At 49.3% G+C, this 27,986-nt stretch overlaps 1 protein-coding gene across 1 annotated transcript in view; it reads left to right on the top strand.

The window, feature by feature from the left end:
* The first annotated feature begins 1,743 nt into the window (after positions 1 to 1,743).
* Positions 1,744 to 27,986, top strand: part of WWC3 (WWC family member 3) — a 101,858-nt gene continuing 75,615 nt past the window's right edge. Inside the window, 2 exon segments of the mRNA XM_019746296.2 lie at positions 1,744 to 2,105; positions 2,107 to 2,349. Of these exon segments, the coding sequence (XP_019601855.2) occupies positions 2,074 to 2,105; positions 2,107 to 2,349 (275 nt within the window). The 5' untranslated portion in view covers positions 1,744 to 2,073.

Here is a 27,986-nt window from a genome sequence, read left to right on the forward strand (position 1 = left end):
CCACACCCCCTCCCTCTCTATCTGATACTTTTCATCTTGCCTTTCCTTCCCCCAGTTCTTTGCTGTGTGGGGGTGTTCTCAAGGGTGTTCTCCCTCTTTTTCCACCCCCATTCTGTTGAGGCTGGCTTCGCTGCAATACCTTCCAGCCTCATTCGGGGTAATTGCCACTGATAGCGCCCTGATTTATGAAATTCTCAAACGACATGATGCCTGGAAAGGCCAGAATGCAGCTTCAGCCCGGCCATGCGTGGTGGTGAGGTGACTGCAGGGTGAGCAGGAGGAGAGAGGAAAGGAAGGCAGTGGCAGCCCCCTTGGGAATAAATCATGCTGATCAGAAGGAAAGCTATCAGAGCAAAGCACTTGGGCATTCCCTGGGCCGTGCAAGATCACCAAGTATTTGGTTTTTTTCATTCTCTCCCTCTCTTGCCCTTCGACATTGAATAACCATCCATGTTTAACTAAAAGGACTTCAGTGGAGGAATTTCTGGCTTATAACATTCGGGTGGGGGCAGATACTTGGGGAGCAAGGATGTTTCTGCGTTGTGGTGGGAGGAAAGGCCTTCCTTGGATATGGTCCAATTAGCACTTTCCATGCCTTCACATTCTTCTTTTTTTAAACAACTTTCCCCTTCTAAAAGTAATATTACCATTTTACAATTTGGAAGGAAAATAATTTTTTAAAAAACAAGTCATCCCTCTGAAGGAATGCAAACTACTAGGGGCATTTTGGCAGGTTTTCCTTTAGCCTCTTCCCCCAGATAGCTCCATTTGGACCCCTGTTAAGAGTTTTTACTAGATATTTTTGTATCACTTTAACAGCGTTTTGAAAACCTCCCTGATATTTTCCTGATTTCCTGGCATTAAGTCTTGTGGCCAAGGGTCTGGAGCACTAAGTAACTGGGGGATTTGGAGCAAGAGAGAACCCCAACTTTGGACTTCAGTTTCCCCAGCTATGAGATGTGAGAGGAACATAAATTACCACGAGGTTTCATGTTTTAGGAGCTGACCTGGCTTCCTCCCCAGCAGTGGCCTACGTGGGTATCTGCTCAAACTATCAAACCCTCCAGACTGGAAGACAGAAGACCTCAGGGCAGGTCAGAGTGCTGGCTCTGAGTGGGGACGCTGGGTCAGCCCTTCTGGGGCTCTCCAGGCAGGAGAAGGGGCCACCTGCCCCACCTCGGGTTCCTTCTCCAGCTCCCTCAGACCCCCTCGGGGGCTCAACCCACCTTCGCGGATATTCGGGAGACCCAGGGCACAGCTACCCCAAGTGAGCAGAGGGGAGGAATGGGTGAAGTGAGGTGACCGCCCTCTCCCCCAAGAATTGTTTGGGCCCCAGGAGTCAGACCTAGGCAGGCTGCGCCTGCAGCCCGGGTGGGGCACCGTTCTCCCGGCCCCCCTTCCTCTCCGCGGTGGCCCGGGGGCGGACGGACGCGGTGGCGCCCATCCTGGCCCCCGTGCGGTTTCCCGGCGAGGCCTTAGGAGGTGGTGGAGCGGGAGGGGAGAGGGAGGAGCACGCGGAGCAGGGTGTGGGTGGGAAGGAGCAGTGGGCTGGGGTGGAGGAGAGGCGGCTGGCGGGGTGGGGGCTGGCGGGTAGAGAGGCCCAGAGTGGAGTAGCCCCCCGGGGAGACTGGAGGCGGAGCAGCCGAGAGAGATGGAAGGAGTTGCCTCGGCCGTGGGACCGGGAAAAGAAGGGGCGGAGCAGCGGGCGGGGCGTGGGCGGGGCGTGGGAACGCCCCGCCCCCGACCGGGCCGCGCCGAGGAACGAAGATGGCCGGGCGCGCCGCGGGAACCGAGAAGCCGCTGGCAGCAGCGGCAGCAGCAGCTCCTGGGCTGTGACTCCACGCGTGGCAGCAACTCTAGCGACCCGGGCGGAGCGTGCGTGCGGTGCAGGCAGCGGCGCGCAGGACCAGACGGCGGCAAGCGGGCGCCGGTGCACGGGCGCCCGGCGGAGGATGCACCGGGCGCGGCGGGCGGCTCCCCGCAGCCGCCCCCGCGCCCCGGGCGCCGGGCCTTAGTGCTGGCTGAGGAGGCGGCGCGCGCGGGGCGGCCGGCGGCGGCGGGGCCCGCGCAGTCATGCCATGGCTGAGCGGCGGCCGGCGGCGGCGAAGGGACAGCCGCGCGAGGCCCGCGAGAGCCGCCGCCGCCCGCGCAGCCCCCGCGGGAGCCACCGCCGCCCGCGTCCCCCGCCGCGGCCCCCGCGCCTCCCGCGCCCTCCGCGCCGCCGCGGGCCCGGGAGAGCGCCGAGCTGCCGCTACCCGCCGGCTGGGAGGAAGCTCGCGACTACGACGGCCGCGTCTTCTACATCGACCACAACACGCGCCAGACGTCGTGGATCGACCCTCGCGACCGGTAAGGGCGCCGGCGGGGGGCGCGGACGCGGGCCAGGATCCGGGCGCCCCATCCCTTGGGTTCTGGGAGAGGCTCGAGGACATCGGGAGGTCCCCACCTTCCCATCCCCGGGGCCCTGGCCGAGGATCGAGGCGCCCAGTGTCCCGGCTTCAAGCCCCGGAGCGCGAAGTCCCGACCACCTCCCGGCCCCCGCCGCGGGCGGACACTCTGACTTGGTTCCCTCACGTCACCCGCTGACCGGCGCCTGGGAGCTGGGCGCCTGGAATTTCCTCTCCCGGGGCTGACGGATGGCCCTCTTTTCCTTTTTCCGCCGCGGCCTCGCCCATCCCTGCCGGGCCTCTGCGGCCCGCGGCCCACGGCCCACGGCCCCGGGCTGTGGCCTCGCAGGCGCCCCGGCCCGCGGTGGCCAGATGAGCTGTCACCTTGGAGCACAAACGTGCGCCCCAGCTTCGTGGTGTGGGTTCCTTGTCTGACGTACCCAGCCTAGTTTCCATCCATAGACTGCCGCCAGACGGGACACTTCAGGGATTCCCAGTTCTTTGGGAGTTGGGAGAGCCTCTTCCCAAACTGTGATGGTTACTCTTTAGCGCCTTAAACCGTTGAGTTAAAGTTCTGATTGAAACAGCCTTGTGTACTGCGGCCAGAATGAAATATGATTAGACCCAGATGCTTTTGGAATAAACGAAACGCAAGAGTTGAATTTTAGGTTTCCTTTTTGTGCAAGATACGAATAAGGCACTAAGTTGTCTTATTCATGCAAGTAAATCCTATGGAGGAAAAAACGGATTCTTGCATTTAATGAAGTTCATGCAGTGATGCTTTTCCTTAACTTTTCAATGGCTCAGCTGCTTTTGGAGCGATGCATTTTTGTGTGTGTGGCATTGGGAATTCTGTTGAAACGCAGTGTTTCCAATGGTTATCTGATATCTTGTCCTATCTGGAGCAAGTTCTCTCCATGGCCTGAGTGCCAGAAAAGTAATACCGCAGGCTTCCCAGTGATTTTAAGACTTAAAAAGGCCCAGTGTGGTGACATCGCGCCTGCTTCCTCCTACCTGCACAGGAAAAGGCAGCGCTGCATGGCACTGGTGTTTGAAAATAAACTTTGGAGGAGGGAAGCTGCTGAATTATTGTTTGAAGATTTCTCTGGGTTCAGATAGGGAAAAACAAAACAAAACAAAACAAAGCAATAGGATCGTGGTTCCGTAACATTCTCTCTGAACATTGCAAACTTCTGGACTCAGAAACTTAGATAATCCTAGCACAGTTTTATGGATTAAAAAGATGCTTAGTTATTTGAAAACCAGGTGAGATCATATTATAATTTTAACCAAAGGCTAGAGCCACAGCTGTTTAATCAAGCCTTGGATGGCTCTGGAATTGGTAGAACTGCCTGGAATGTGGTGCCCTTTTATGCTGTATGTCTGTTAAAAACGCAAACAACTGGAAAATGAACCAATTAAAAATACTGTTTTGCTTCGGAAGGGCTAAGGTTCATTTTATGAGGGTAATATAAAACAGTTGTGGTTACATTGGAGTGGGGATTCGTGATGAAAAGTATAAATGTAAGAATTTCCGTTTTTATGGTACGACACAGGACATAGGTGAGCAGACCCTACATAAGTCAGCTTGTAGAATCTTCCTTTTTGTGTATTTCATACACATTTCCTGTTTCTCCTTCCAGAAATCTGTTACTGAATGACATTCTCACCCTTTTCAGACATCACTTATGTTAGAGCTTTTTAAAAGGTCCTGTTTCTAATGCAAAAGTGTCGATTGAGTGAACAAAAGTGGGTATTTTACATTTTTTTGTAAAGTAAAAACGTGTATACTTTTATGAGACATTGTTTTTATAGTGAGTGAAAATTCAGCAGGGGACAGCTTGCACTTCAGCTCCCATAATACCTTGCCCGAAATATGTATGGAATGTTCGGCAAGCCACAAACATTTAAGTGGAGTCTCTGAAGGGTGTAAATGGTGTAATAGTCATTCTTCTTCTTCTTTCAAAACAGAACCCTGCCGATTTTTATAGATTTTTATAGGTGACCGGGTAGCCTTTAAAGTTGGAATTGTTTTATTATGTGGAAAAAACTGTGTTGGAGCACATCTTCTCCACGCGTGTCTGACAGTTAAAACCCTTTTTGAGTCACCTTTGATTCACATGACCAGAAAACAGTATTTAAGAGATGAGGACTTTCCCCACACAGATCCCAAAGTGAGAACTGACAGGAGAGAGACCAATAGATAGGTTTTTAAGGAAAATGAAATTATGGGGGAATTTGAATGGAGTAGGTTAGGTGAAAATTGTTGCTGACATAAAACATTTCATATATAATTTAGTACAAACTGTAATAGCATAAAATATACTCCTGCAAGCAAAGTAACCAAGGGCCAGCGGTTGTAAACAATCTCTTCCAGTTTTCTATTCATTCCATTCATTGTTGTGTTTAATAGCATTGGACATTGCCATCTCAGGACGTGTTGGTGAATTATGGTAGCTGTACTTTCTTTTTCAAGTCACAACAAAGAGGTTGCAAGCCTAAGGAAACATCTTTACAGATGTGGCTACAGATGTGTAAAACATCTCAGTACTTTCAAAACAGAATTCTTTTAGTTTGATTATGAACCCATCTTAGGTTGAAATTCACTTTCTCCGTGGATCGGTATTGCGAGTGTAATTTTCACAGTTACTTTTCTGGGAATCATACCCAAAACCTTTCTTAAAAAAATATAAAGTTAATTCACCATTTCTATGGCTGGTAGTTTCTGTGGGTGAGTCTTGTGTGGTTTACATTAGGGGCACATATGTATTCTACATATATTAACTTGGAGCTCAATGACTACTTTATAGAAAGGTATTTACCATTTAGGCAGAAAATAAGGGAAGGACATTTTTGCATCCTTTGGAAACACTCAGTGCCTTGGATGGTTGTGTATGCACACACGTGCTTCCTGCAGGGTTGTGTTGATACTATCCTATAGATGGAAACTTCGTGTTCTGTTTCCTCTAGCTCAGGTTTTATTGCACAGTACTGGAAATGCCAACCTTGAGCAGCCAAAGCATGGTGGACCATATCACGTTGGAGATCAAAGCAGAGCGTAAATGCTCATGGTGGTGCTGGAAGGCCCAGATGATATCATGACAAAAGCTTGTAGGGATCCATTTGCTCACGAGGCAGATTTGACCTGCGCCACATGGAGGAGCTCTGTGGTATCGTAAGCGGCCTTTGGACAGGCTGTTGCTTTAAGGAGAAAGCAACCCATGGTTCAGGAGTTTGCCAGGTTGAAGCCCCACAGCACAGAGCCAGATGACATCACTGATTGCTACCTTCTTGGAACCTTTACTGAGTATTAATTAGTAGGGCATTTACTATATTTACCTCACAGAGTCTATTTTGGGATTATCTAAACTTTCTGATAAACAAGTAATGATGTCTCAATTTTTCATTTTTGAAGATTATAGATAGTGTTTGTATGAACACGGGGGAGTGTTTTGCTTTTAAGGCCATAAGAGGTGGGCTTCTGGAAGAATCTTCTTCCATTGAAATTATCAACTACTTCATAGTCTATTCTTGGTCTAATATCTTTCTTTTCTTTCCTTCCTTTTTTTTTTTTTTTTTCAAGTGAATGGAAAAGTAATTCATTTCCAAAAATAGCTCCTGGATGTTTGGTTTCCTTTTCTTCCCTTTCACTCTGATTTTGGAAGTGGAAATAACATGCTTCACCTTCTCTGGTAGGTTCTACTTCAGGAGCCCTCGGGTCAGGTGATGTGTTAAATGTCACCTGGCGAGCCAGGTGAGCTTCTTCTAGCCCGGGTCCTTTTGCTAATGTGGGCTGCCTTTCTAATAAATCCAGTACGATTAATCTGATGGAATAAAAGCAGAGCTAAGTTCTCCTGAGTTCAGTTATTCCCCTTTAAATCCAGTCGAATGAAGAACTATTTATAGAGATTCTTGGCCTCTTGTGTGCTGGATGGTAGATGGAGACGTTTGTGTGGGGGTGGGAGACAGACATATAAAGTGCAGCCGGTGATGGCCTGCAGGTACCATTATCAGGTGGTGATGGCTTCTGGGAAAAGGAGCGAGAGCTCACTTGAACCTTGGAGGCAGGGGTGGTCTTTATCCTCATCCATCGATCTCCTGGATTGAGGGTTTCTCGTACTTTCTCAGCACTGGAGAAGAAAAGGGGAAATTGAGAAAAGTGCTGGAGATGAGGAAATGCTGGGTGTGTTCAGAATAAATGAGGGAATCAGACAGTTTGACCGACCCAGTCTTCGTGTGAGAGAGGTAGGACTCGGGCAAGACCACACGTAACTTAGACTCCTAAGCTTTGGGGTCGGATGACCTAGGACTGTCTTGTTCGAACTCCTCATTTCGCACCCGAGCGCCACAGCCAAGGGGCGCGTCCTTCCGGCAGTTGGAAGGAAAGGACGTGAGCTGTGCCTCCTGATCTGGAGCCAGTGCTCTTTCCAGTGTGCCACCCAACTACACAATCCCTGCTCTGTTTCAGGCATCTGCCTCTGTTCGTTGGTTCATTCATTCATTCATTCATTCATTCATTCATTCATTCAATGACTGTTGCACAGCTTCTCAGTTTCAGGCACTTCCAGGGCTTAGGACTCCAGTGGTGAGCACGGCAGACAGGCCCCTACCTCCGTGAGGCTTACGCTGTGCTTGTGCCCCTCCCCATAAGGCCTCACCGTGTTATTCCTGCCTCCTGGTTTCTTCTCGCTGGAATCCTTTGGGCCTGTGCTTATGGCAGACATATGTGGGGTGCTTAGCATGTGCCAAGTGCTCTAGGCATTTGTGTGGATGCTTGCACTGAAAACCCATGATGGCTGCACAGTGTAGGTGGGCAGCTGATGAAACTAGGCCAAGGGAGGGTGACTTAGTAACTTTGCTTCCCACAGCCAACTAGGGGCAGCACCTGCCCAACTCTGGAGTTCAGCCCAGGTCTACTACCTGCATTTGAGCCTCCCTTGCCTGGGTAACTGGCCCTTGCGCCGTGTTATACCCACCGGTTATTTTTATCTTGCATCATTATTGTTTGATATTTAAACCCCCACCCCCCACCATGGTAGGTAGAATAATGACTCCCCAGAGAGGTCCGTGTCCTAGTCTCTGAAAGCTGTTGATAAGTTCCCTTCCATGGCAAATAGCATTTGTAGGTGGGATTAAGTTATGAATGAATCTTGAGATGAGGTCATTATACTGGATTATCTGGGTGGGCCCCATATAATCACAAGGGTCCTTACAAGAGGGAAACAGGAGGGTCAGAGTGAGCAAAAGAGATGTGACAGCAGAAGCAGATGTTCCGAGTCGTGGCCGCGAGCCAAGGGATGCAGGCAGCCTATAGGAGCTGGAAGCGGCAAGGAGATGGAGTTTTCCTGAGAGCCTATGGATGGAACACAGCCCTGCTGACACCTTAATTTTAGCCAAATAAAACTGATTTTTGACTTCGGACCCCTAGAGCTGTGAGATAATACATTTGTGTCATTTGACACCACTTGGTTTGTGGCAGTTTGTTACAGCAGCAGTAGGAGACTAATACACCCCATACTTTGTTTTCCCAGTGAGCATGGCAGCATGTGGTCAGCATGGCGTCTTTGCTAACACCCACAGCAGCTGACTTTTAGTGTGTGCTTAGATGGTGCCATGCTAAGCTTTCTGTACCCGTTGTCTCCCCTGGCTCTTCACAACAGCCCTAGGAGTCCGCGTTTCCTGTGGACTGAGCCTGGAGTCTTCTCACATTAGGCAGCAAGTCGTATCTATTGAGCAAGCCAAATGTGGGGCAGTGGGCAGGGTGGCTTTCCTAGAGAGGAGACCGGTTGGAAACGATCAGACCTGTTCCCAGATGACGAGGGGCCTGAGCTGTGGAGATCCAGGCCCTAGCCTACAACAGGCAGGGACTACGGAAGAGAAGTTGTGAAGGGAGCGAGAAGTTCCCAGGATTTAGCTGCTGCTTGCACAGAGCAGGTGAAATCAGGAAAAGGGCCAAAGGACTCTTGCTGACGCCTTAGGGGGAACTGAGACTGCCAGGGGCCCCCTGAAGACCTCCTGTTAACCCTGCTCGTGGGCCTCCGTTGTTCGGCTGCTGCTTTGCTGTGTGTGTGTGTTCCGTGACTGGGTTGCACATAGAAGCATGTTGAGTCACTCACTTGACTGTCTTGCTGATGGGCAGTGTCCTCAAAGGTATCCAGACGGGGAAGGGATTACCTTAGAGCAGGGTTCTCAGCCTGGCACTGTTGAGATTTGGGGCTTGGCAGCTCTTTGTTGGGGGCTGTCCTGCATAGTGTACTAGGAGGTTTAGCAGCGTGTCTGGTCTCACTCACTAGATGCCAGTGGCACGGCCCCAAGTCCCAACAACCAAAAGTGTCTTCAGACAGTGCGGAGTGTCCGCTGGGGAAGCAGCACGGCAAGGCTGAGAACCCTGAACTACTTCTGTCTACTCGGTTACAGTGATTCACGTTTACGAGCTGCGTTTGTTTTAAGCAGATTGACACTTACTGAGCTGTTGCGTAACAGAGGGTAAGACCCCAGAGGCCTGATTTTTGTGTTTCCATGAAGAAGATATTTATACGAAAAGCCCTGAACTTACTACACCATGCAAATAGTAATACCAGCGTATGAAACTTTGGGGATGCATTTTAGTCCGAGTATAGTTTTCAATGTTTAGAATATTCTCATTGAGAGGTAGTTTGTGAATGTCAAGTGTCTACGTATACACAGGAGCAGAAGAAAATGAATGTGTGAACACTTCATGCTCTGCAGCGCCTCGAGGGCTGCCTGGCCTGGGCGTGTGTGCGGGCGGGGGCAGTATGAGGAGGCCTAAGCCGCCTGGACTCGTCCCGGCTCCTTGTATGGACCAGGGACGGTGAGAGGATGGCCTCTGCCTGTGCTCAGGAGCTGCAGAGACAGGGCAGGGCGTCGTGAAAGGCCGCTTGTGGAACTGTGGAACCGCCAGCAGTTTCTATCTTTCCTTAAAGCTCAAGGGGCTCAGGGAGAGAGAAGGGAGGAGGAAGGGAGCTGGCGGGCCCAGCCCCTAGGGGCCAAGCCCTGGCTACAAGGCAGCTTGAATTGTTCGCATGTGGGTGGCTCACAAGCCAGGCCAGAGATCTGAGCGACTCCTGTGTGCCAGCCTCGGTGCTACCAGCAGACAGAGCACGGCCAAGGCGAGTGTGACATTTCCAGGCCGTGTGGAGCTCGGTCGGGACACCAGATAGCCATCACAGGAGATGCATTCTTCTGCCACTTGCAGCTCTGTCCGTGGAAAGGTGCCCGTCTCCGGTGTGGGGAGCCCTCTGAATGTATGGGCTGCCTGCGTTTGCCCTGAACGTTGTCCCCATTTAAAACAACTGAGATACACGTCACGTACCATGAAATGCACCCTTTTTAAAGTGCACAATTTCGTGGTTTTTAGTATATTCACAAGGTTGTGCAACCGTCGCACGATCTAATTCCAGAACATTTTTATCACTCCCAAAAGAACCCTGTACCCACGAGCAGTCACTCCCCACCTCCCTCTGCTCCTGGCAACCACTCGTGTGTTCTCTGTCTCTGTGGATTTGCCTGTTCGGGACATTTCATATAAATGGAGTCACCCAGTCTGTGGCCGTCTGTGTTTGGCTTATCTCACTCAGCATGATGTTTTTTGAGGTTTATCTGTGTCCCGGCATGGATCAGCGCCCCATTCCTTTTCATTGCCAAATACTGTTCCACTGTGTGGCCGGCTGGAGCCCGTTTGGAAGCCGCCCCGGAGTGCCCTCCCTGTTGGGGCGTTCCCTGCAGAATACAGGAAATAGCTATGTCTTTCATTCCATTATGTCAACTCCCAACTGTTTTACTCACAGAAAAATGACCATTCATATGTTTACAATGTCAAAATATAAACATGACCTCGTGTACTCCATGGAAGGAACGAGGTCTGGGGCTGGCCATGGTCGGCTGCTGTCTTCGGCTCCTTGATAACCAGGAGTGGCCTCCCCATGCGGGTGGTGTGCAGCCAACCTGGCCGGGGAGCTTCGGGAATCTCGGTGCCCTCTGCACGTGGGGCCCAGGTAGCTCCGTGTTCTAAGCTGCCCTGGAGAGGACAGAGTGTAGCCAAGAGTCACAACCATTTTGTGCCAGAGCCAGTGGAAAAGTGATATAGGAGGTGCTGATGTTTAACAAAACTGGAGATGGAAATCTTAAAATTGAGAGGTTTGATGAGTGTATTAATTTTTCTCTGCAAAGTAGGGAGAGATGATCATTTGTTTTTCAAGGAGAAGAAGGTTCTGTGGATCAGCTGGACAGGCCTGCCTTAGGGTCGGGGCGTCATTTATCTAATTGGGCCTCCTTCTAACCTGTTTGAGCTTTGGTTTCCTCCCACATATACTGGGGTCAGTATGGGCTGTGGCGAGGGTCTGTGAGCGAGGGGACCCCGTGCAGAGCCTGGGTCGCACACTGCAGCAGCCCCAGCTACAAGGCAGCGCGAATTGTTCGCATGGAGGGCACGGCACTGAAGCCAGGTTGGCAAGTCGCTGTTCTGGAGGACGGAGATATAGTGGAATGATACTGATCTTGGGTGGGTACTTTCAGTCTGTCACTGTGCATTTGGAATTTCCAAATTATAACAGATAGCACTTTTATTGCATTTTGCTTGAGAATTGCGCAGCCCGTGTTTTTCGAAAAATTTCTCTTCCCCTTTTTTCCCGATCTCCGATAATTTTTGGAAGTGGCAGTTACATTGGGACAGGTGGGTGTACTTGGGTGAAGCCCGTGAGGGTTTGGAATGGGGGAGTTTCATGTTTCCTGGCCCCGGATGACTGATGGACCTTGCCCGGTAGGTCAGGGACGAAGGGGGTCGTGTCTTGCTGGCCTACCGCGCTCTGACCTCTAGGATGGCGCCTGGCATTCACAGGTCAGTGCAGGATGGTCCGGCTGCAGCCGTGTATATTCGTGCCCTCCCTTCCGTTTTTCTTCTTCTGTCCCGAAATGCCCTTCGTGCACACTAGCCTACTTCCAAGAGAAAATTAAAGTTTTTAAAGAAGGGGTGATGCTATCCTGATAGGAGGCCCCCCCTAAAGCCTGTTGTACTCATTTATGTAGTTTCATGCACTTCACGTGACTGTTCAACTGCTTGATGCAGCCCAAGCAGTGAAAAGTTCGTAAAAATGAATAGTTTGGCATCATGGTAACCAAAGAGCTGCGCGGTGGAGTTTTCTTTGCAACCATCTGTGCTCGTCTCCTGCTGACCCCGCTCTCAATCCTTGGTTGGTGCTGTGCTCCGATGCACAGACGTGTGTGGACCTGGCCGTGGAAGCCCTTTCAAATACTCTGGCCCATAGGGAGCTAGGGTATCGTCTGCATTCCACGGCCACCCATCGAAGCATTCTTGCCCTACGAGAATGACACCATGCATAAATATGTAGCTTGCTTGTGTTCTTCTAGTACCTTCTCTACACCTCTACCTACATATACTTGCATAAACCCAGATTTTTGTTTCGGGGTTTTACATAAATAGGACTATACTATTAATTTTTTTCCTGTGACTACAGCATGGTGGCTATAATTAACAGTACTGTACTACTGTATTATATATTTGAAAGATGCTAACAAAGTAGATTTTAAAAGTTCTCATCACAAGAAAAAAAATTTTGTAACTGTGTGGTGATGGATGTTAACTAAACTTACTGTGGTGACAATTTTGCAATATGTAAATATATCAAATCATGTTGTACATCTAAAACTGACACAATGTTACGTGTCAGTTATATCTCAATTTAAAAAAGAAGAAGAATATATAGATCTACCAGCATTCTTTAAAAAAATGTATTTTTATTGATGTCAAATTCACGTAACAAAATTTCCCATTTTAATGTGAACAATCAGTGGGATTTAGTACAGTCACAATGTTACACCCTCTCTGTCTAGTTTCAGAACATTTTCTTCACTCCAAGAGGAAACCCTGTACCTATTAACTAGTCACTTCCATTCCCCTCCCCTCAGCCCCTGGCAACCACCAGTCTGCTTTCCGTTCCTATGGATTTGCCTGTTCTGGACATTTCATACAAATGGAATCATATGACATGTGGCCTTTTGCATCAGGCTTCTTTCACTCAGCATCATGTTTTCTGAGGTTCATCTGTGTTGTAGGGATCTGGTTTTGTGCTTCTGCTTTTGGTTTGATGCAGGGGACGCACTGTCTTGTGATCCCGCTGAGGGTAGCTGTGTGAACTTTGCCCACAGAGCGGCCAATACCCTTTAAGGAAAATTAATTGAGGATCAAAGAAAAGAGATTAATTTAGCTTTTAGTTTGTTACTTTAAGAAAGGGAGAAGTATAAACTATTTTACATTTCTTTCTAAAATTAGGAACAGGAAGCCAAAAAAGTAATATGTGGTTAGACTTTTTAATATCTGGACGCTATGTCTGTGCCTGGTGCGTTGCAGGATAACAAATAATTAACGTCACCTGGTCCTTGTCCTCAAGGAGATGAGAAGGCAGCTGGGAAACAAAAAGAGCTACATAAAATCATAAAGCAACGGTGGGGGCAGGTGAGCCCTGAAGTCAGAGGGTGCGAGAGTCAGCTCCTGCCACCGCGTAAGTCCCTGACTTTCTTCGTGGAGAATGACACTAGTTGTCATTAGTCAACCAACCAATGTTCACTGAGTATAAACTGTTTCCCAAATGTGACGGCTGGTCCCAAGAGATCTTAGGACAGGGCTTTGCAAATAGCAGCGCACGGGTCAAATCCAGCCCAACATCTGTTTTCGTACAGCCTGCGAGATAAGAATAGGTGTTGCTTTTTTAAATGGTTGAATAAGAATCAAAAGAAGTGTAGTACTTTGTACAAGTTACGTGAAATGCAAGTTTCAGTGTCCGTAAATAAAGTTTTATCGGGGCATAGCCACGCTCGTGCGTGTATTATCTGTGGCTGCGTCTGCACGGCAACGGCAAAGTTGGGTTGCTGTGTAGGGACCGGGTGGCTGCAAAGCTGAAACTATTTACTGTCGGCCCTTTACAGAAAACGTTTGCTGAGCCCTGATCTTAGGAGAATCCGGGGTCTAATCAAGATAACCATTGGTCAGTGGGGGTGGGGGTGGATGGGGTGGTGGGGTGCAGGATAAGAAGATCCCAGAGGGAAGTGTAACCAACTGGAGAGAAAGCCAGTGGGGGACCTTTGAGTCAAAGAACCCTCAGGAGAAACTTCTACCCCCAAAAGCTTGTTGCATCTGTTATAAGACAACCAGAGAAAGTTAGATCATTTAATTAACGTGCAAATTAAGACTATATAAGAAGGCAGGACAATAACCACTTTTAGAGAGATTTTCATTAGCAATACAGGTAGGTGTGGGGATCTAATTGTGATTTTTGTTAACAATGCTGCACTGTATGCTTGAAAGTTGCCAAGAGAGTGGATCTTAAGTGCTCTCTGCACAAGAAGGAAATGAGAATCATGTGACGTGATGGAGGTGTGAGCTAATACTACAGTGGCGGGCATACTGCAACAAATTAGTATCCAGTCATTACCTTGTGTCCCTTAAACTTGCACAGTGTTACCTGTCACTTGTATCTCAATTAAGCTGGAAAAACAAAACAAAACACACACACAGTTAAAAAGCTAAGCTTTAATGGTACACAAAGAGTTCTGTTTCCCGGGACAATTCCGGTATCAGACTCTCATCCTTGGGTGACCCCAGGTAAACGAGCACCCCTCCCTGTCTCTACTATGGGAATCATACATGTGCACATATGTGTCTGCTCAGAACATGCAGAAGGCAAGGAGAAACCCATGTGCTCTCTACCCCGCCCCACCCCCGGTCACAGACCTGGAAACGAAGACAAGGCCCTCTGGACCCACTGTGACAGGGAGAGCCCATGTCAGCCCATTTCCCTTTAGAGGACACCGAGAGGTGGTGCAACGTGGTCCACTGCCGTGTGATTCTAGACGGCGCAGTGCACGCAAGGAAAATGGCATGATTCCATTTATATAGCTTTCTTAAAATAATAAAATATAGAGTTGGAGAACAGATTAGTGGTTGCCAAGGGTGAGGGATGGGGGCAGGGATGGGTGTGACTATAAAGTGTGCAGGGCGGGGGGAGGCTTGTGGGGTGGGCTATTTCTGTATCTTTGTTGTGGTTGTAGAAGCTACACATGTGATGAAATATGGAGACACACACACACACAGACACACACACACACACACACACACACACACACCACAGACACGGGCTCTGAGTAAGTTCTGGATTGCTCCAATGTCAGTAACCAGGTTTGGGGTTGTACTGTACGCTATGGCACGGGGTTGGAGGTTGGGGGTTGGGGGGGCGCGGTGTGAAGGCTGCACAGAAGCTCCCTGTGCATTTGTTTGCAATCTGTGAATCTATGACTATTTCGAAATAAAAAGTTGAGTATTCCTGTTTTTGACCACTTAGATTGCCTTCTGATATTTATGATTAGATAAGCACTGTAATTACAGTGCTGCTTACGTGCAGTTATTTTCTCTGTGGTGGGGTGTTTTTTTCATGTTTGCCTCAGGATAGTTTCAGGAATGGGATGAATCCAGCTGAATGGTTGGTTGGTTGTTGGTTGAATACACTTCCATTTTGGAGTGTTTTAGAAGTATAGAAAAGCCGCAAAGACAGGACAGTTTCGCCACCCGTAAGAGGAGGAGACCATCACGTAACACTTGGTAACCATCACTAGATTCAAAATATAGGTGGTTGTGACCAAAGCAATCACCTCTTTCATTCAGAGGAATTTATCTTCTAGGACAACTCACTAGCACTGCTGTTTGTTTTAGAAAAGTTGACATCTGATTATGTGGCAGTGTTTGGAGTAAAATGAAGTTTGTGGATAAAGGACCAATTCATACTTGGGTTAAATATCAGCATTCTTATCTTTCATATAGTTTTGGAAGAACCTCTTAAAATTGTGTTACATGCTATTTGTTTCTCCTTTGATATATTAAAATGTGACAATTTCTTGTTAGTTAGGCTTTGGGTGCACACAGGGATTGTTATGTCCTGGAATGTGCCACTAACTGCGAGGGCTGCCCACGTGTGGCTAGGTCTGATTTTAGACATGGCTGCTCTGACTCCTGGCTGTGCCATTTACTGTGTGTCCTAAGGCAGGTTACTTGGGCTCTCTGAGCCTCATTTTCCTCTTCCATGAAATGGGGGCACAGGTGAATGCCTAGTGTGCAGTAGACACATTTTAATTGTTCTTGTCGTCATGGTAGTCATTCAGCTTTGTGGTTCTTTTCTTCTGCCTATCTCTTTGTGTCTCTTCTCTTCTGCCTATCAAATATCCCTCCCTCTGTCATGTCACGTCTGCTTCTGAGTTGCTTCCTTATTTACCCTGTAGTTGTATGGCACTGGAAGACCCACCATTGTAAAGACAAGTGCTCAGAATTCATCATGGCTATTTTCCCTCTCTGCTTGGAGCTGTTCTTTGTGTCCTCTTGGTTTTGTGGCTGGGTAAGTGAAGTTGCTGGAAATGATATGCTACGAGAGAGAACAGATTAGAGCAGAGCCATCAAGATTTTTTGGTAAAGGGCTAAATATCGACTTTGCAGGCGATAGGGTTCCTGTTGCAACTGCTCAGCTCTGCTCTTGTAGCTCCAGAGCAGCCAGAGACAATACCTACATGTGGATGGGCCTGGCCATGTTCCAATAAAACTTTATTTACAAAGACAGGAGGCAGGCCGGATTTGGCCCACGGGCCCTAGTTTGTCCACCTGTGATCAATGTCATGCTTGTTTATGTAACATGGTAACACAAGGAAAGCTTTTGCATCTTCAACTTTCATTCTTGTTGTATTAGCTTGGATACAAATGTGAAAATCCCTCAAATGAGTGCAGAATTATCGATTCCCAGGTATAGGTATCATCTTGTTCTGGGGCTTGGTATAGGGGCTCTAAGTCACTGGTGTGAGAGACTTACAGTGTGATTAGACCTCGTTCCATAATTAATAGACACTTAATATTGGACAGACATTAAGAATAGAAGTTGAATGAAGGTCAAGATCTTCAGCTATATCTTCTCTGCAAGCTTGTGCAATATCCACGAAATGGTTTTCGTGTGTGTATTAACGACTTGGATGTACATTTAAATGCACAGGTGAACTTACCTTTGGGATGAAATTAAGTCTGCCACAGTCACTGTGCTGTTTGGGCCTTGGGAGGAAACTCTCAGAGAACGTGTCCATAGCGATACCTCTTGAAAGTCCTTGGTCCTGTGGGGTCACATGCCAGGGGTGGGCAATGGGAAAGTGGGTGACACGGGGTTAGAGAGAGGTAGCCGAAAACCTTCAGTCACTTCAACAGTTAACTTCTGTATTTTCCTGGCAGCATGTGCCCCAAGCTGCAAAAGGTATTCCCACCCTTAGGTTCTCCAATTCCACTAAATCTGTGGTTCTCAGCTAGGGGCAGTCCCCCCCCCCCAGGACATTTGGCCATATCTGCAGACATTTTTGGTTGCACAGTTTGTGGAGAGGGGTTGGTGCTAACACCCAGGGGGTGGGGACCAGGGATGCTGTTTAACACCCCCCAGTGCACAGGGCCGCCCCTACCACCAAGAACGACCCAGCCCAGATGTCAGCAGTGTGAGGCTGGGAACCTGCCGGAGGGGTGCCCGCCCCAGTGAACCATTCTCGGGCAGTCCTTGCCCCATGGGGCTTACATGCCAAGTGGCAAATGGCAGTAACCGACTATGTCAGTACTCTTTGTGTTGAGAAAACTCCAGCAAGGTGAGGTGGCTAGGCAGTGTGGTTAGCTTGTGTAGGGTGTTGGGGGGGCCTCACTGTTAAGGGGGCCTTTCTGCCGTATCTGCGGGAAGTGGGGAGGAAGCCTGAGGTGTCTGGGACGGAGGCTTTCAGGGAGAAGGCGACACGGGTGCTGAGGCAGGAGCAGTGGGCGGGTGCTTGGGGCGAGGCCGCTGCCGGAGAGCCTGTGCGCTGTGGTGGGGGCTCTGCTTGTGACCCAGCAGGTCGGGGAGCCACTTCGTTGGGGGGAGTTACTATTTTGTTGGGGTCTCTCTGCTGTGTGTGGGGAGACTGGGAGGATAAGAGCTGAAGCCAGAAGGCTGGGCAGGCGATAACGGCTGTCCCCAGAGCCAGGCGATGGTGACTCAGGCTGAGGTAGCAGTGGGACACTCCCAGACCTAGACATGGTGTCTTAGGGACCCGGAGTCTGAGTCACCCCTGCTCGTGAGGTCCCCCCTCAGCATGCTGGCCGGCGTGGGGAGTCAGGGTCCTGCCAGGCTATGGCTATGTGTTTGGATGAGCGCGGAGGAGTGGGGCCTTTCCCTGTCCTCTGCCTCAGCTTTGCTGATGGCGGTTGTGGAACAGGAAATGTGTGGCAGATGGATTTCATTCCTGTTATTTTAGCAGTTGAGCTGTGTACTTCAGGAGTTATGTCTTCAGAGAAGGTGCAGATATGCTTTTGGAATGCCCAAATAATGTTACAGATCTTTGCGTTTAGAACCTGATTTTTTAAATTATCATTATTGAAGAAAAAGTGGTGGGTAGTTGCTTTGTAATGGTTGGGTGCTTTGGGATCTAACACGATAAGGCGCCAGCCCACAGTGGCCCGCTCTGCAGTACTTTTGCACATTGTGACTTTCCTTCTGAAGCCCCATGGTGCCATTTTGTACGCTTCAGCAGGCATGGCAGACTGGTGATTCTGTGATTGATCTGGCTCAGGTCAATCCACGACTGTCATCTCGTTAATCTCAGTAGGAAAAGTCCTTCCCCCTCCAATATCATAAACCTCCAGAATGTCACCATGCGGATGGCATATTGACAAAAATGTCAAGGATTACCAAGAATAGCTTCTTGCGTTCACATGTACTCAGGGGAGAAGAACAGAGTAGCGTTTGCATTTTAAGTGCCACTGCGGTGGCCAGAACCAATAACTCCTGTTTGAGCAACTCCCAACCCTCAGCTCTATCTTGGGGCTTTAGACATACTTTTAATTTTTAAATAAGAACTCATGTACTTATCATGCCTTTAAAATTATTAATAGGGAGAATTCTTTTTCTTACGCCATTTATCACCCAGCTCCTTTAAAAATATGGATCATGATACAGTTTTATATAAACATGTAACTGATAAAATTCTTGTTTTTCCTGAGTCATTGTCAACAACTCAGTTCTAAATCTAGTGCCAGCTCAGTAAATATTTAGAGTCCAAAGTCTGCATTTCCTTCAGATGGGCTAATTTTTATCTTGTTACGTAGAGTAAAGAAACATATCACTTTCTTTTCATCCATTTCGGGGTGCTTAGTAGCCACTGTTTCATTGGGTAGAGTGGATGTCATCCCTTTTTGTACCATTCAAAGTAACACCCTAGCATGTCACCTTGGGGACAGATGCTGCTGTTACCGTTTGGGGAGTTGTAACACCATGTGGATTAATCCCAAGCAGGTGGTGGGGTAGGAGCACAGTGTCCCCGGTGACATCGTCACTGACTGTGACGGCAAGAACACGCATGCATCTGTGTGTTTCCCCTCTTTCCTGTGGTCGCTTTTATGTTTCACTGGTATTTGGGTGCTTTAACCACCTGGAGTTAAAGAAGGTGCCTTGGCATATTTCCAAACTACTGAAATAAATGACAATTGGGAAATTTTCTGTGAAGCAAACCAATCACATAATGGTACCACAAGCATATGAGTTACTGGAATTGGTTTTTTGAAGCAGTTGGCTGGGAATGTTTGCAAAACTGGGAGCTGTAAGAAGTGGTTAGGGTTTTTCTCACCAAAAAAGCAGCTCTACATTACACTTCTCGTTCTTGTAGTAATCAGTGGGCTTCGGAGAAACTGAGGTTCTTGTTTCCCTCCCATGAAAGTAAAGGAGAGAAGAAGTGTGACCTTTAGGCCATCGTTCTTTTGAATTAGGTCTTACACTTACTGGAAAGATAGGATCAACGTCAGAACTCTCCAGAAGCAAGAAAGTTCTGGAGAAAGTGTCAATTGTAGTACAGTTTGTTTATAGAGAAACAAATGAGTTCCACGTACCGTGGTCCCTCGTGATGCCTGCCTCCACCCCAGTGGAATTGTTTCATAAAATGGCTCACTGCCTCTGATCAATATTAATAAAACCAGATTTCTGAAATACCTCCAGGAACGATCTACAGGCGTCATTTCTGCTTCGAGGTCGGTTCCCGCAGGAACCACAGACTAAACGTCGGCCATCAGCAGCCAAGTGGCCAGGTCCTTTCTGCCCGGTGACCCGGTGACATCTCTAACCCGGATGGTTAGCCAGCTCCGAGCTTGATCATTGTCTCTTTTGTTGAGCTGGCCTCAGCTGCAGCTTCAGCTTCACCTACCCCTTCGGTCCTTGTTGGGTCTCCTAAGAGTCCATTAACATTTGCTCGTACTTGGTGTTTGTAATAAGCACACCACAGTCTGTTGACATTGAGGACACCTCTTTGCTTTGTTTTCTGTTCATCTATGCAGACTGAAGTACGGCTCCTTCCATTGTTCAGGGGACATGATTTTTAATTCACACACCATCCTGCTTATGTTGACTTGAGGGCCTCATAGCTGTGAATACCTTCATTTTTCTAAATATTATATATCTATTTATGTTGTTTTTAAAATGCATAGATTGTTTTTCAGAGAGAGGGCAGGGCAGCATGTGATACTCTTTCCCCATGATGAGTGTTGTGTTGCATCAGGTAAGCTTCTGAGGCCTTAGCCATAGAAGTGCTCTGATTTTTATATTAATTTAAGGTTGCGTGCTTTTCAGTCCTAGATGCACATAAGATTAACCTGGGGAGCTTGATATATGTCTACACACCCAGCCCCTCCTAGGAGATTCTGATCCTCAGGGCCCAGGAAGCCCCCACTTATCCACTTCCCCCCCATTTTTAAAGATTGAGGTAAAATTTACATAAGATAAAATTAAACACTAGCCATATGAAATGGTTCCTTCAATGGCATTGAATACGTTGACAGTGTTCTGCAAGCACCACCTCTCTCTAGTCCTAAGAGATTTCCCTTTTTGTTTTGTTTGTTTGTTTGCTATTTAAAACATGGTCATCCTCGTGGGTGTGAAGTGGCATCTCCCTAATGACTAATGACGGTGAGTGCCTTCACGTGTGCTTGGTGGCCACTTGTGTATCTTGGAGAAAAATCTAGTTAAGTCCTTTGCCCACTTTTACATTGACTTGTTTGCCTTTTTGTTGTTGTGTTTTAGGAGTTATTTATGTATTCTGGTTACTGGCTTCTTATCAGATGTATGATTTGCAACTGGTGTCCATTTTTTAAATAGTCTCCTGGGGGCTTCGGTTAGCAGCCAGGCTTAAGAACCACTGATCTGGACCAGTGATTCTTGGGGTTTCCTACAAAACACCCGGGAAGCTTTCTAAAAAAATAAAAACAAAATGCAGCCCCTTACCCTTAAGCTACCTAGGGGGTTTTGATAAGCCCCCTCCACCCCAAAACAAACAAAAAACTGCATGGCAAAGCAACAGTTTAACTAAGGTGACTGGTGATCTACCTAAATGGGCAGATGTCATGGAAACTGAGACTCCAGCAGTTCCATAGAGAGGCCCCAGCTCCCTGTGCCCCTACCCCAGAATGTTCTGTGCAGAGCATTTGGTAAATGTGCAGTAGGCTGCTCGTCGTCACGATTGCTGATGTTCTACGATGGCCTGGCCTCCCTGAGGTACCACCGAGACTTCTCGCGTTGTCAGGCGTCCCAGGAGGTGCCATTTTGTGTGCCTGTCTCTTCTGTGCCCGTGGGAAGGGCCCCTCAGCAGTCAGATGTAAGACGTTGAGCTGCGCAGCTCTTTCTTTTCCGTCTCTTCTGATGGACAGAGCACCGTTCGTGCTTGCTGGAAACATCACTTCCATCATGTTAAGGTGGATTTGCGGTTTTCCAGTGTGAAGAAAGGTGTCGCCAACCTATTTCCCCCCTACTTCACATACCCTCAGTTCCAAAGGACAGCTGCGGGCTCGGCTCCGGACGGACGGAGAAGGTGGGCTGCTTCTGGGGTGGAGTTTTCTAGTGAGAAAAGTTCTTGTGTGATAGGAAGCTCGGTATGGGGGCAGGAGAGGGTGGGGTCCCCACAGTCCTCTGCCTCAGGAATTTCTCAGGAGAAAACACAGCCCCTGGCCCGGCCGCTCCCACGGCATTCTTTATCCCCCTGGCGGGGCCGTGCAGGCACCTGAGGACCTGCCATTCTCCGCGCAAGTACCTTCGTACCTTCCGCTCCAGTCTGCCACTGGCCGCCCTCCTGTCTTGTCGAAAATGACTTACTTCCACACAGACTTTGGGAACAATGCGGGGACTCCTAAGAACAGATTTTGATGGGCGGGAAAGGAGAACAAAAAGATACCACACAGGGATTCATTCCCATAGATGTGCACGTGTTTTCTTAAATTCCACGTCCGGGCGAAGGGCATTTTTGGCTGGGCAGCTTTTATAGGATCATTTTCCTTTCATGCCGCATCCTGTGCCACCTTAGAGAAAGAAGGCAAATGAATCTGTTGCGCATAACCTCCTGGTCAGCCATACATCTCAGGCTTAGCACGTGCTCTCTGTACCAGTTTTAAAAATCGATTCCTATTTGAGATGAACCATCCCTCTCCAGAAAAGGAGAAGCTGACCCGAGGGCAGGTGTTGTATTTTCCCACGTGGAAGCGTCCTGGCGTGAACTGTATTCAGTCCGTGGATTTCACTGGCGCTTGTCTTCTCTCCCCACCTTGCCAGACTTTATATCATCTGGGCCTTGCCCTTGTCTTTCGTTTTCCAGAGCTTTTCCTGCACTTGGCAAATGGCAGTGCCGCCACTCACCCCTGGGCGGGTGAATCAGTAGTTATGTGATTACAGTTCTAAATATATTTGAAACATTCAAGGTGGACTTCTCAGTTTGCAAAGCAGATGCTAGTTAAAAGAACTGACCATGTGCTCCCCGTGTATGTGGTTCCTGACTCTGCCATCTGCCCTCTCCGTGGAGATGCGACGCATGCAGGGGACAGATGACTGTTTTTGAGCATCACCTGGACAAGGCGTTCTCAACCCGGACTTCAAGTTAAAATTATCGAAGGGCATTCTCAAACTCCTGTCACTCACGCTCTGCCACAGGTCCATTAAGTCCAACTTCCTGCTTCGGTCCAAATGTCCCCGGTGATTCTCACTGCAGCCAGGGTGGAAATCCACTGTCTTGTGGGACTCCACCTTGTTCACAGTAATGAATGAATTTTTGTTGATGATTTCAACCCCTCCGTGCAACTTGGGCAGATAAGCGTTGACCTTGGAAACCAGAAATGTTGAAGTTTGTAAAGGGGAAAGAAAGGGCAAATAGCTATAATGCCATTGTATTACTGTTTTGGAGCATCACAAGGGGATAAGGGTTGGACATTTTGCTGACCATAAAAATCATTTATATTAATGTTGAACCGTTTCCTCCTCTGAGCTTCCGTCGCTCTCTGTCTGTGCCCCTACCATTGCGGGAATTTATCCCGTAGTGGTAATGTGTTGTTTATTTGCTCCCTGGCTGAGCTGAATTCCTTGAGGTTAACTCCTGGCACCTAGCATCTCAAATAGCTTTCCTGCAGTGAATTTTTAAACAAATGAGTAGCACTTTACAGTTTTCCTAGCGCTTCTCCTAGGGCGGGGTCCCCAAGCTCTCTCATCCTCAGCCAAGAGCACATGCCTGACACTGAGCATCATTTCTACCAAGCTGCGTGCCTGCCTCCGCTTGGCAGGAGCTCCCTGCACATACCTCCTGTCTGCCGGGCCATTCCCCGGGAAGGACTCCCCACCTCTGCGCCTCACCTTGCTGTGGTCATTACAGACGCAAATGCCCACCGGGGCTGGGCCCCCAACCAAGTGGCCGGATGTCAGAGGTAAGAGAGTGGTGGGCACTGCGGCAAGCTGTCGACGGGCCCGAATCTGCTTTAGGCAGTTTCTGTCTCTGGGGACTAGAATCCTTGTGTGCTAGCTGTTCCGATTTTCAGGAGCGTTAGAAACCCAGGTTTGCAGTGACTTCTCCTGAGTTTAAATGTTGGCAACCTGTTGGGGTTTTGGGAGAGCATTCCGAGGGCCAGCACTGCAAACCAGACAGAACATGTCTGTAGGCCGAGCTGGCCCCAGGCGGCCTTGGAGTCATGTGCTCCCAGTTTGCCCTTCTCCGAGACAGAGAGAAGCAGGAACCCAGGAGGCATTCGGCGATGACCACACTTGTCCTTGGGGCTCATGGGAGGAGGAGAGGAGAAGCCATGTTGGATTCTGGTACACTTTTAAACAGGGACTTACTTTATTTGTCTAAACAGTCCCATCCAGCCCTCTCTGCCTACAATTGCTGTTGTGTTTGGGTGTCTCCTCTAGTCTTTTTTCTTTTTGTAGACAGAGGAACCCAAACTCGATCGTATGTCAGGTACTTTTATAGCCACCCCTCCTCCCTGACCAATAACCAAAGCACTTCCAAGGTATTACAGCGTCTTGTTAAGCGCACTTTAAAAATTATCCCAGGGACGCATCCCAGGGATGGGAGTTCTGTTTCGTTTTTGCTCCGTCCGTCCACGGCACCTGAGCAGAGCCTGGCACGTAGTAGGTACTCTGAGTAACTACTGAATGGTTGTGTGTGCTGCGCTCATTGGAGCCCAGCCTTATTGTTGGCCGTTTGGCTTGTTGTACACAGTGCTGTGAGGCACCGCTTCGTACATGAAGCGCTTCGTGTATTTCACATCATCTTCATGAGGCCGGCGAAGTCTCTGTGGGGACCTGTCCTGAGCCCTGTAGGAGGTTTAGCAGCACCCCTGGTGTCCACCCACTAGATGCCAGTAGCACCTCTCCTCGGCAATGTGACAACCAAAAATGTCTTCAGACATTGCCAAGTGTCCCTAGGAGGCAAAACAGCCCCTGTTTGCGAACCACTATGCTAGTGGGATTGGTGAACTGAAGGGTGCCAATGTGTTTTATGACCTTGAACCTTAAAATAGATGCTTCTTGGAGAAAATATCTCCGTGAACTGTTGTTTGCTGCATTTCTGTACTCCTGTTTCACCCCCTCTCCTTGCCCTGAGAGATCAGTGTCCTCTCACTGCCCTTTGGCTATCTGCAGCAGTGCTGTCCCGTAGAACATTCTGTGATGAACATTCTGTGATGATGGACATATTCAGTGCCTGCCCCGTCTGGTACGGCAGCCACCCGCCACATGCTTCGTGAGTACTTGTGTGTGGCTCGTGTAACTGAAGGATGAACTTTCAATTTTACTTCATTTTCATTGAACTTGAAGTAGCCACGTGTGCCTAGTGGCCGCCACAATGGACAGTGCAGGAAAGCCTCTGTGTGGTACCCCCAAATGACCCACCCTTTCTCAAAGTGGCCCTGCTGAAAATCAAATCACTAGCAAGTCTTGGGGCAACTTCTCTGTGGTCGGTGTGTGGCTGCTGTTGAATTCAGCCCTTTCTTTTGTTACCTTCCAGCCTCCCAGTTAGGAAAGCAATCTATGGAAAGAAAGCCCGACAGATGTGAAGGAACCGGGCTGCCCTCTGGCCCCTGAACTGCCAGGAATGTGTTTGCCTATAAATCCTGAGGGACCTGATTTGGCAATTCTGGCTTACAGGAGAGACCCGATAGGAGGCAGTTCTCCCTTAACTCGTAACATTCACTTCCTCCTTTTCAAGAGGTTTCCTCCCCACTGGACTCTATGGATGGGTTCTTCATCTGTGTGTCTGTCCCTCTGCCCCTCTGTTCCTCTGTCCCAGCCTTACTCCCGCCATTCTTCTATCTATCCTTCATCTATCCTCCTGTGTATCCATCCGTTTTTCTTTCTAGCCACCCATTCTTCCATTGACCCACCCACAGATCCAACCTTTTATCTCTCCACCCTTCAGTCCATCCTTCCCTCCTTTTATCCATCCCTCCATCTATCCTTTTTTCTCTCCACCCTTCCCTTCTTCCCTCCATCCATCCATCCATCCATCCATCCATCCATTATCCATTCCTCCCTCCCTCCATCCACCCCTCTCTCCCTCCCTCCATCCATCCATCCATCCATCATCCCTCCCTCCATCCATCCCTCTCTCTCTCATGCCATCTCTCCAGCCATTTGAGCCTAGTTCACTCCTGCTATAGGGTCAGGAGCTGTGCCAGGTACCTGGGGGTTCGAGGTGGGAAGGCCAGGACCTCTGGCTGCTTGACTTCATGGTGTGAAAAGTCTAGTGGTGGCATCTGGAGACACTTGCCCTTCAATGAAGATTCAGAGCAGAAGAGAATCTTGGGAGTAGGCTCGCTCGGGCTTCTGGTGAGGTAGCGTCTCCAGAGAAAGGGGGCTGTGGACGCTTGGAGCCAGAAGATGAGTTAAGATTATTTCTGGACTTAGAGCATTGGGCTGCTTTCTTGGAGGATGAAAGACAAAGGCCTGTGACCTCACCTTACAGGCTCATTGTGTGCATTTGGACTGCCTGGCCATCATGTCCAAAAGCCAGGCAGCTGTGACCCTTTGGTCTTCCTTGGTTTCTGGTCCTGGGAATAACTCCTTACTTCTCTTGTGTCCCCTCTGCCATAATAAAGCAGACCTCTGGCTCACAAGATTTGCTTCGGCAAAAGAACTCACTGCAGAGTCCTGATAAGAGTGTTCCCTTGATACAAGAAGCCAGGCAGTTCTGCACACTAATTAAGCAGGTCCCTTTTACCTTATCGGTGCTTTTGGTGACAGTACTGAACCCTGCTCTGATGGGCTCAGGCTCCAAGAGCTGTTGGCTCGGTCTTGGGGATGTGCATTGACAAGTTTGACAGAACAAATATATTTAAAAAAAAATAGTAGGTTATTTGTTCTAAGTGTTGCTTTGTGTTTTGGAGATAGCTGGGTACTGTGCTTTTGTTTTAACAGGCCGGGCCTGCTACCCAGCCAAACCTCCGGGCTAGGGCTCCAGGTAGCAGCATGCATCAGCAGAGAGGGGGAGCCCCGGGCACAGCCACAGGTGTCTCTGCAGGCTGGCAGGAGGGATTCCGCAGGTTTCCTAGTGGGGGGTTTCGAGATGGGCAGGACCTTTGGAGGGGCCCGGTGTGGGTTCCAAAGGAACTGTCTCTAATCCAGCATGCACAGCTGGCCTGGTGCACGTGGTTCCTCAGGGCCTGCACCCACATTTCAGTGTGGACATTAATGGATGCAGAAATTTCAGCCCGACTGGTGGGGAATGAAGGGAAGCAGAACTGGAGTTGTAATGCCCGTGGGGATGTGTCCCGGCTCATGTCCACGTAGTGTAGTGTTTTAAGTAGTCGCTATAACTCAGTGTATTCACTGTGCTCAGGGGCAGCTTGAGCATCATTTGCAGTCGTAAAGAAGAATGTGGCGCTCACTATTAAGCCACTTCCTGGGGCTGCTCACGGACTGCTGCCCTCCGTCCTGCTCCGAGATGTTTTCTACAATTCTTGCCATTCGATGTTAAGTGAAATGGTGGAGTCCCGACACCAGTGCCTGCCCTTTGGGGACAGCGTCCTGTGTTACAGGACGTCCCAAGTCCAGCTCAGTGGCGCCTGGCCTGCCTCTCTCACTCATTATTTGTTCGTGCAGCTGTGTGTCGGGCCGTGCTGCGGATGCCGTGAGAAAGGCAGCAGACACCCGTTCCTGCCTCCTGGGAGAGTCTCAGGGCAGCCTGGCGTTGCAGAAACCTTTCCACCCAGAACGAATTGTTCCCCGGGCAGGTGTGCATCGGTGCAGGTGCCTCACAAAAGACCTTAACTCAGGGCCTTTGTGATGTCACTTGGAAGGCAAAGTATTAGGGTCGTGGAAATGTACAGAAGTGCTTACAAAGTCGTGCGAGTGTTCCTGTCGCTCTTCCCACAGCACGCCACTGAGATGCCTCTGCTCACCTGCCTTGCTCCAGGCACTGGGGAAGGGCCTCACGGGGCGCGAGGCCCTGGCCCCCATTACTGCTTTCCTGGCCCCACGCTCGCTCCGCAGGCCTCGCCGTTTCCTGCCCACGCCTGCAGTCCCTCTCCCTGCTCTCCACTTTCTCTGCAGCCCAGAGGAGCTTTGCACAAAGCAGATGCCATGATAGCACGCCCTGCCTCCCATGCCCTGCTCTTTGTCAGCATGGGCCACGCCTTTGGGGGGAGGCTTCGTTTTGCTGTGTTCACCCCCGCCCCCATGCATGGGGCCAGGGCAGGTTAGAAGTGGTCTGGGGGTTCCTCTCTCTCTGACCCCACCACTGGTGAAACCGGGCCGTCCCCCAGGAGCTGCACTGTCTACTGGGGCCTCTTCCCCTGGGCGAGGAGCTGGGAACAGGCTTCCCGAAACTGGACTTGCCGGATGGACAGCATTTTGTGCATATATGAGGGCAGCATTTTGGGTGTACATGTAGGCATATTTTTCTAGGGAGGAGATCAACGGCTTATCTCAGATTCCCGGAGAGATCCAAGACCTAAAAGAGCTGCTGTCCCTTCCAGGTGACAGTTTCCCGCATTTTTTCCTGGCACGTGGTACTTCACATGAGCTGGGTGGATGACTGAGTGTCTTAGCGCTTCAGGCATCTTTCCCTGTGCCTTTGTCCACGGATTCAGCTGCTGATGGATGCAAAGATGCATCGAGAAAGAGTGGGATTCTCATGCCAAAAGAAAACAGATGGACTGACTGCTGAAAGTCATTTTTGGGGGGAGTGAAGCAGGGGAGGGGGAGGAGGAGGAGGTAATCATGCAGAAAAGGG

This window comes from Rhinolophus sinicus, chromosome X, assembly GCF_036562045.2.
Source record: "Rhinolophus sinicus isolate RSC01 chromosome X, ASM3656204v1, whole genome shotgun sequence".
NCBI classification, from domain to species: Eukaryota; Metazoa; Chordata; class Mammalia; order Chiroptera; family Rhinolophidae; genus Rhinolophus; species Rhinolophus sinicus.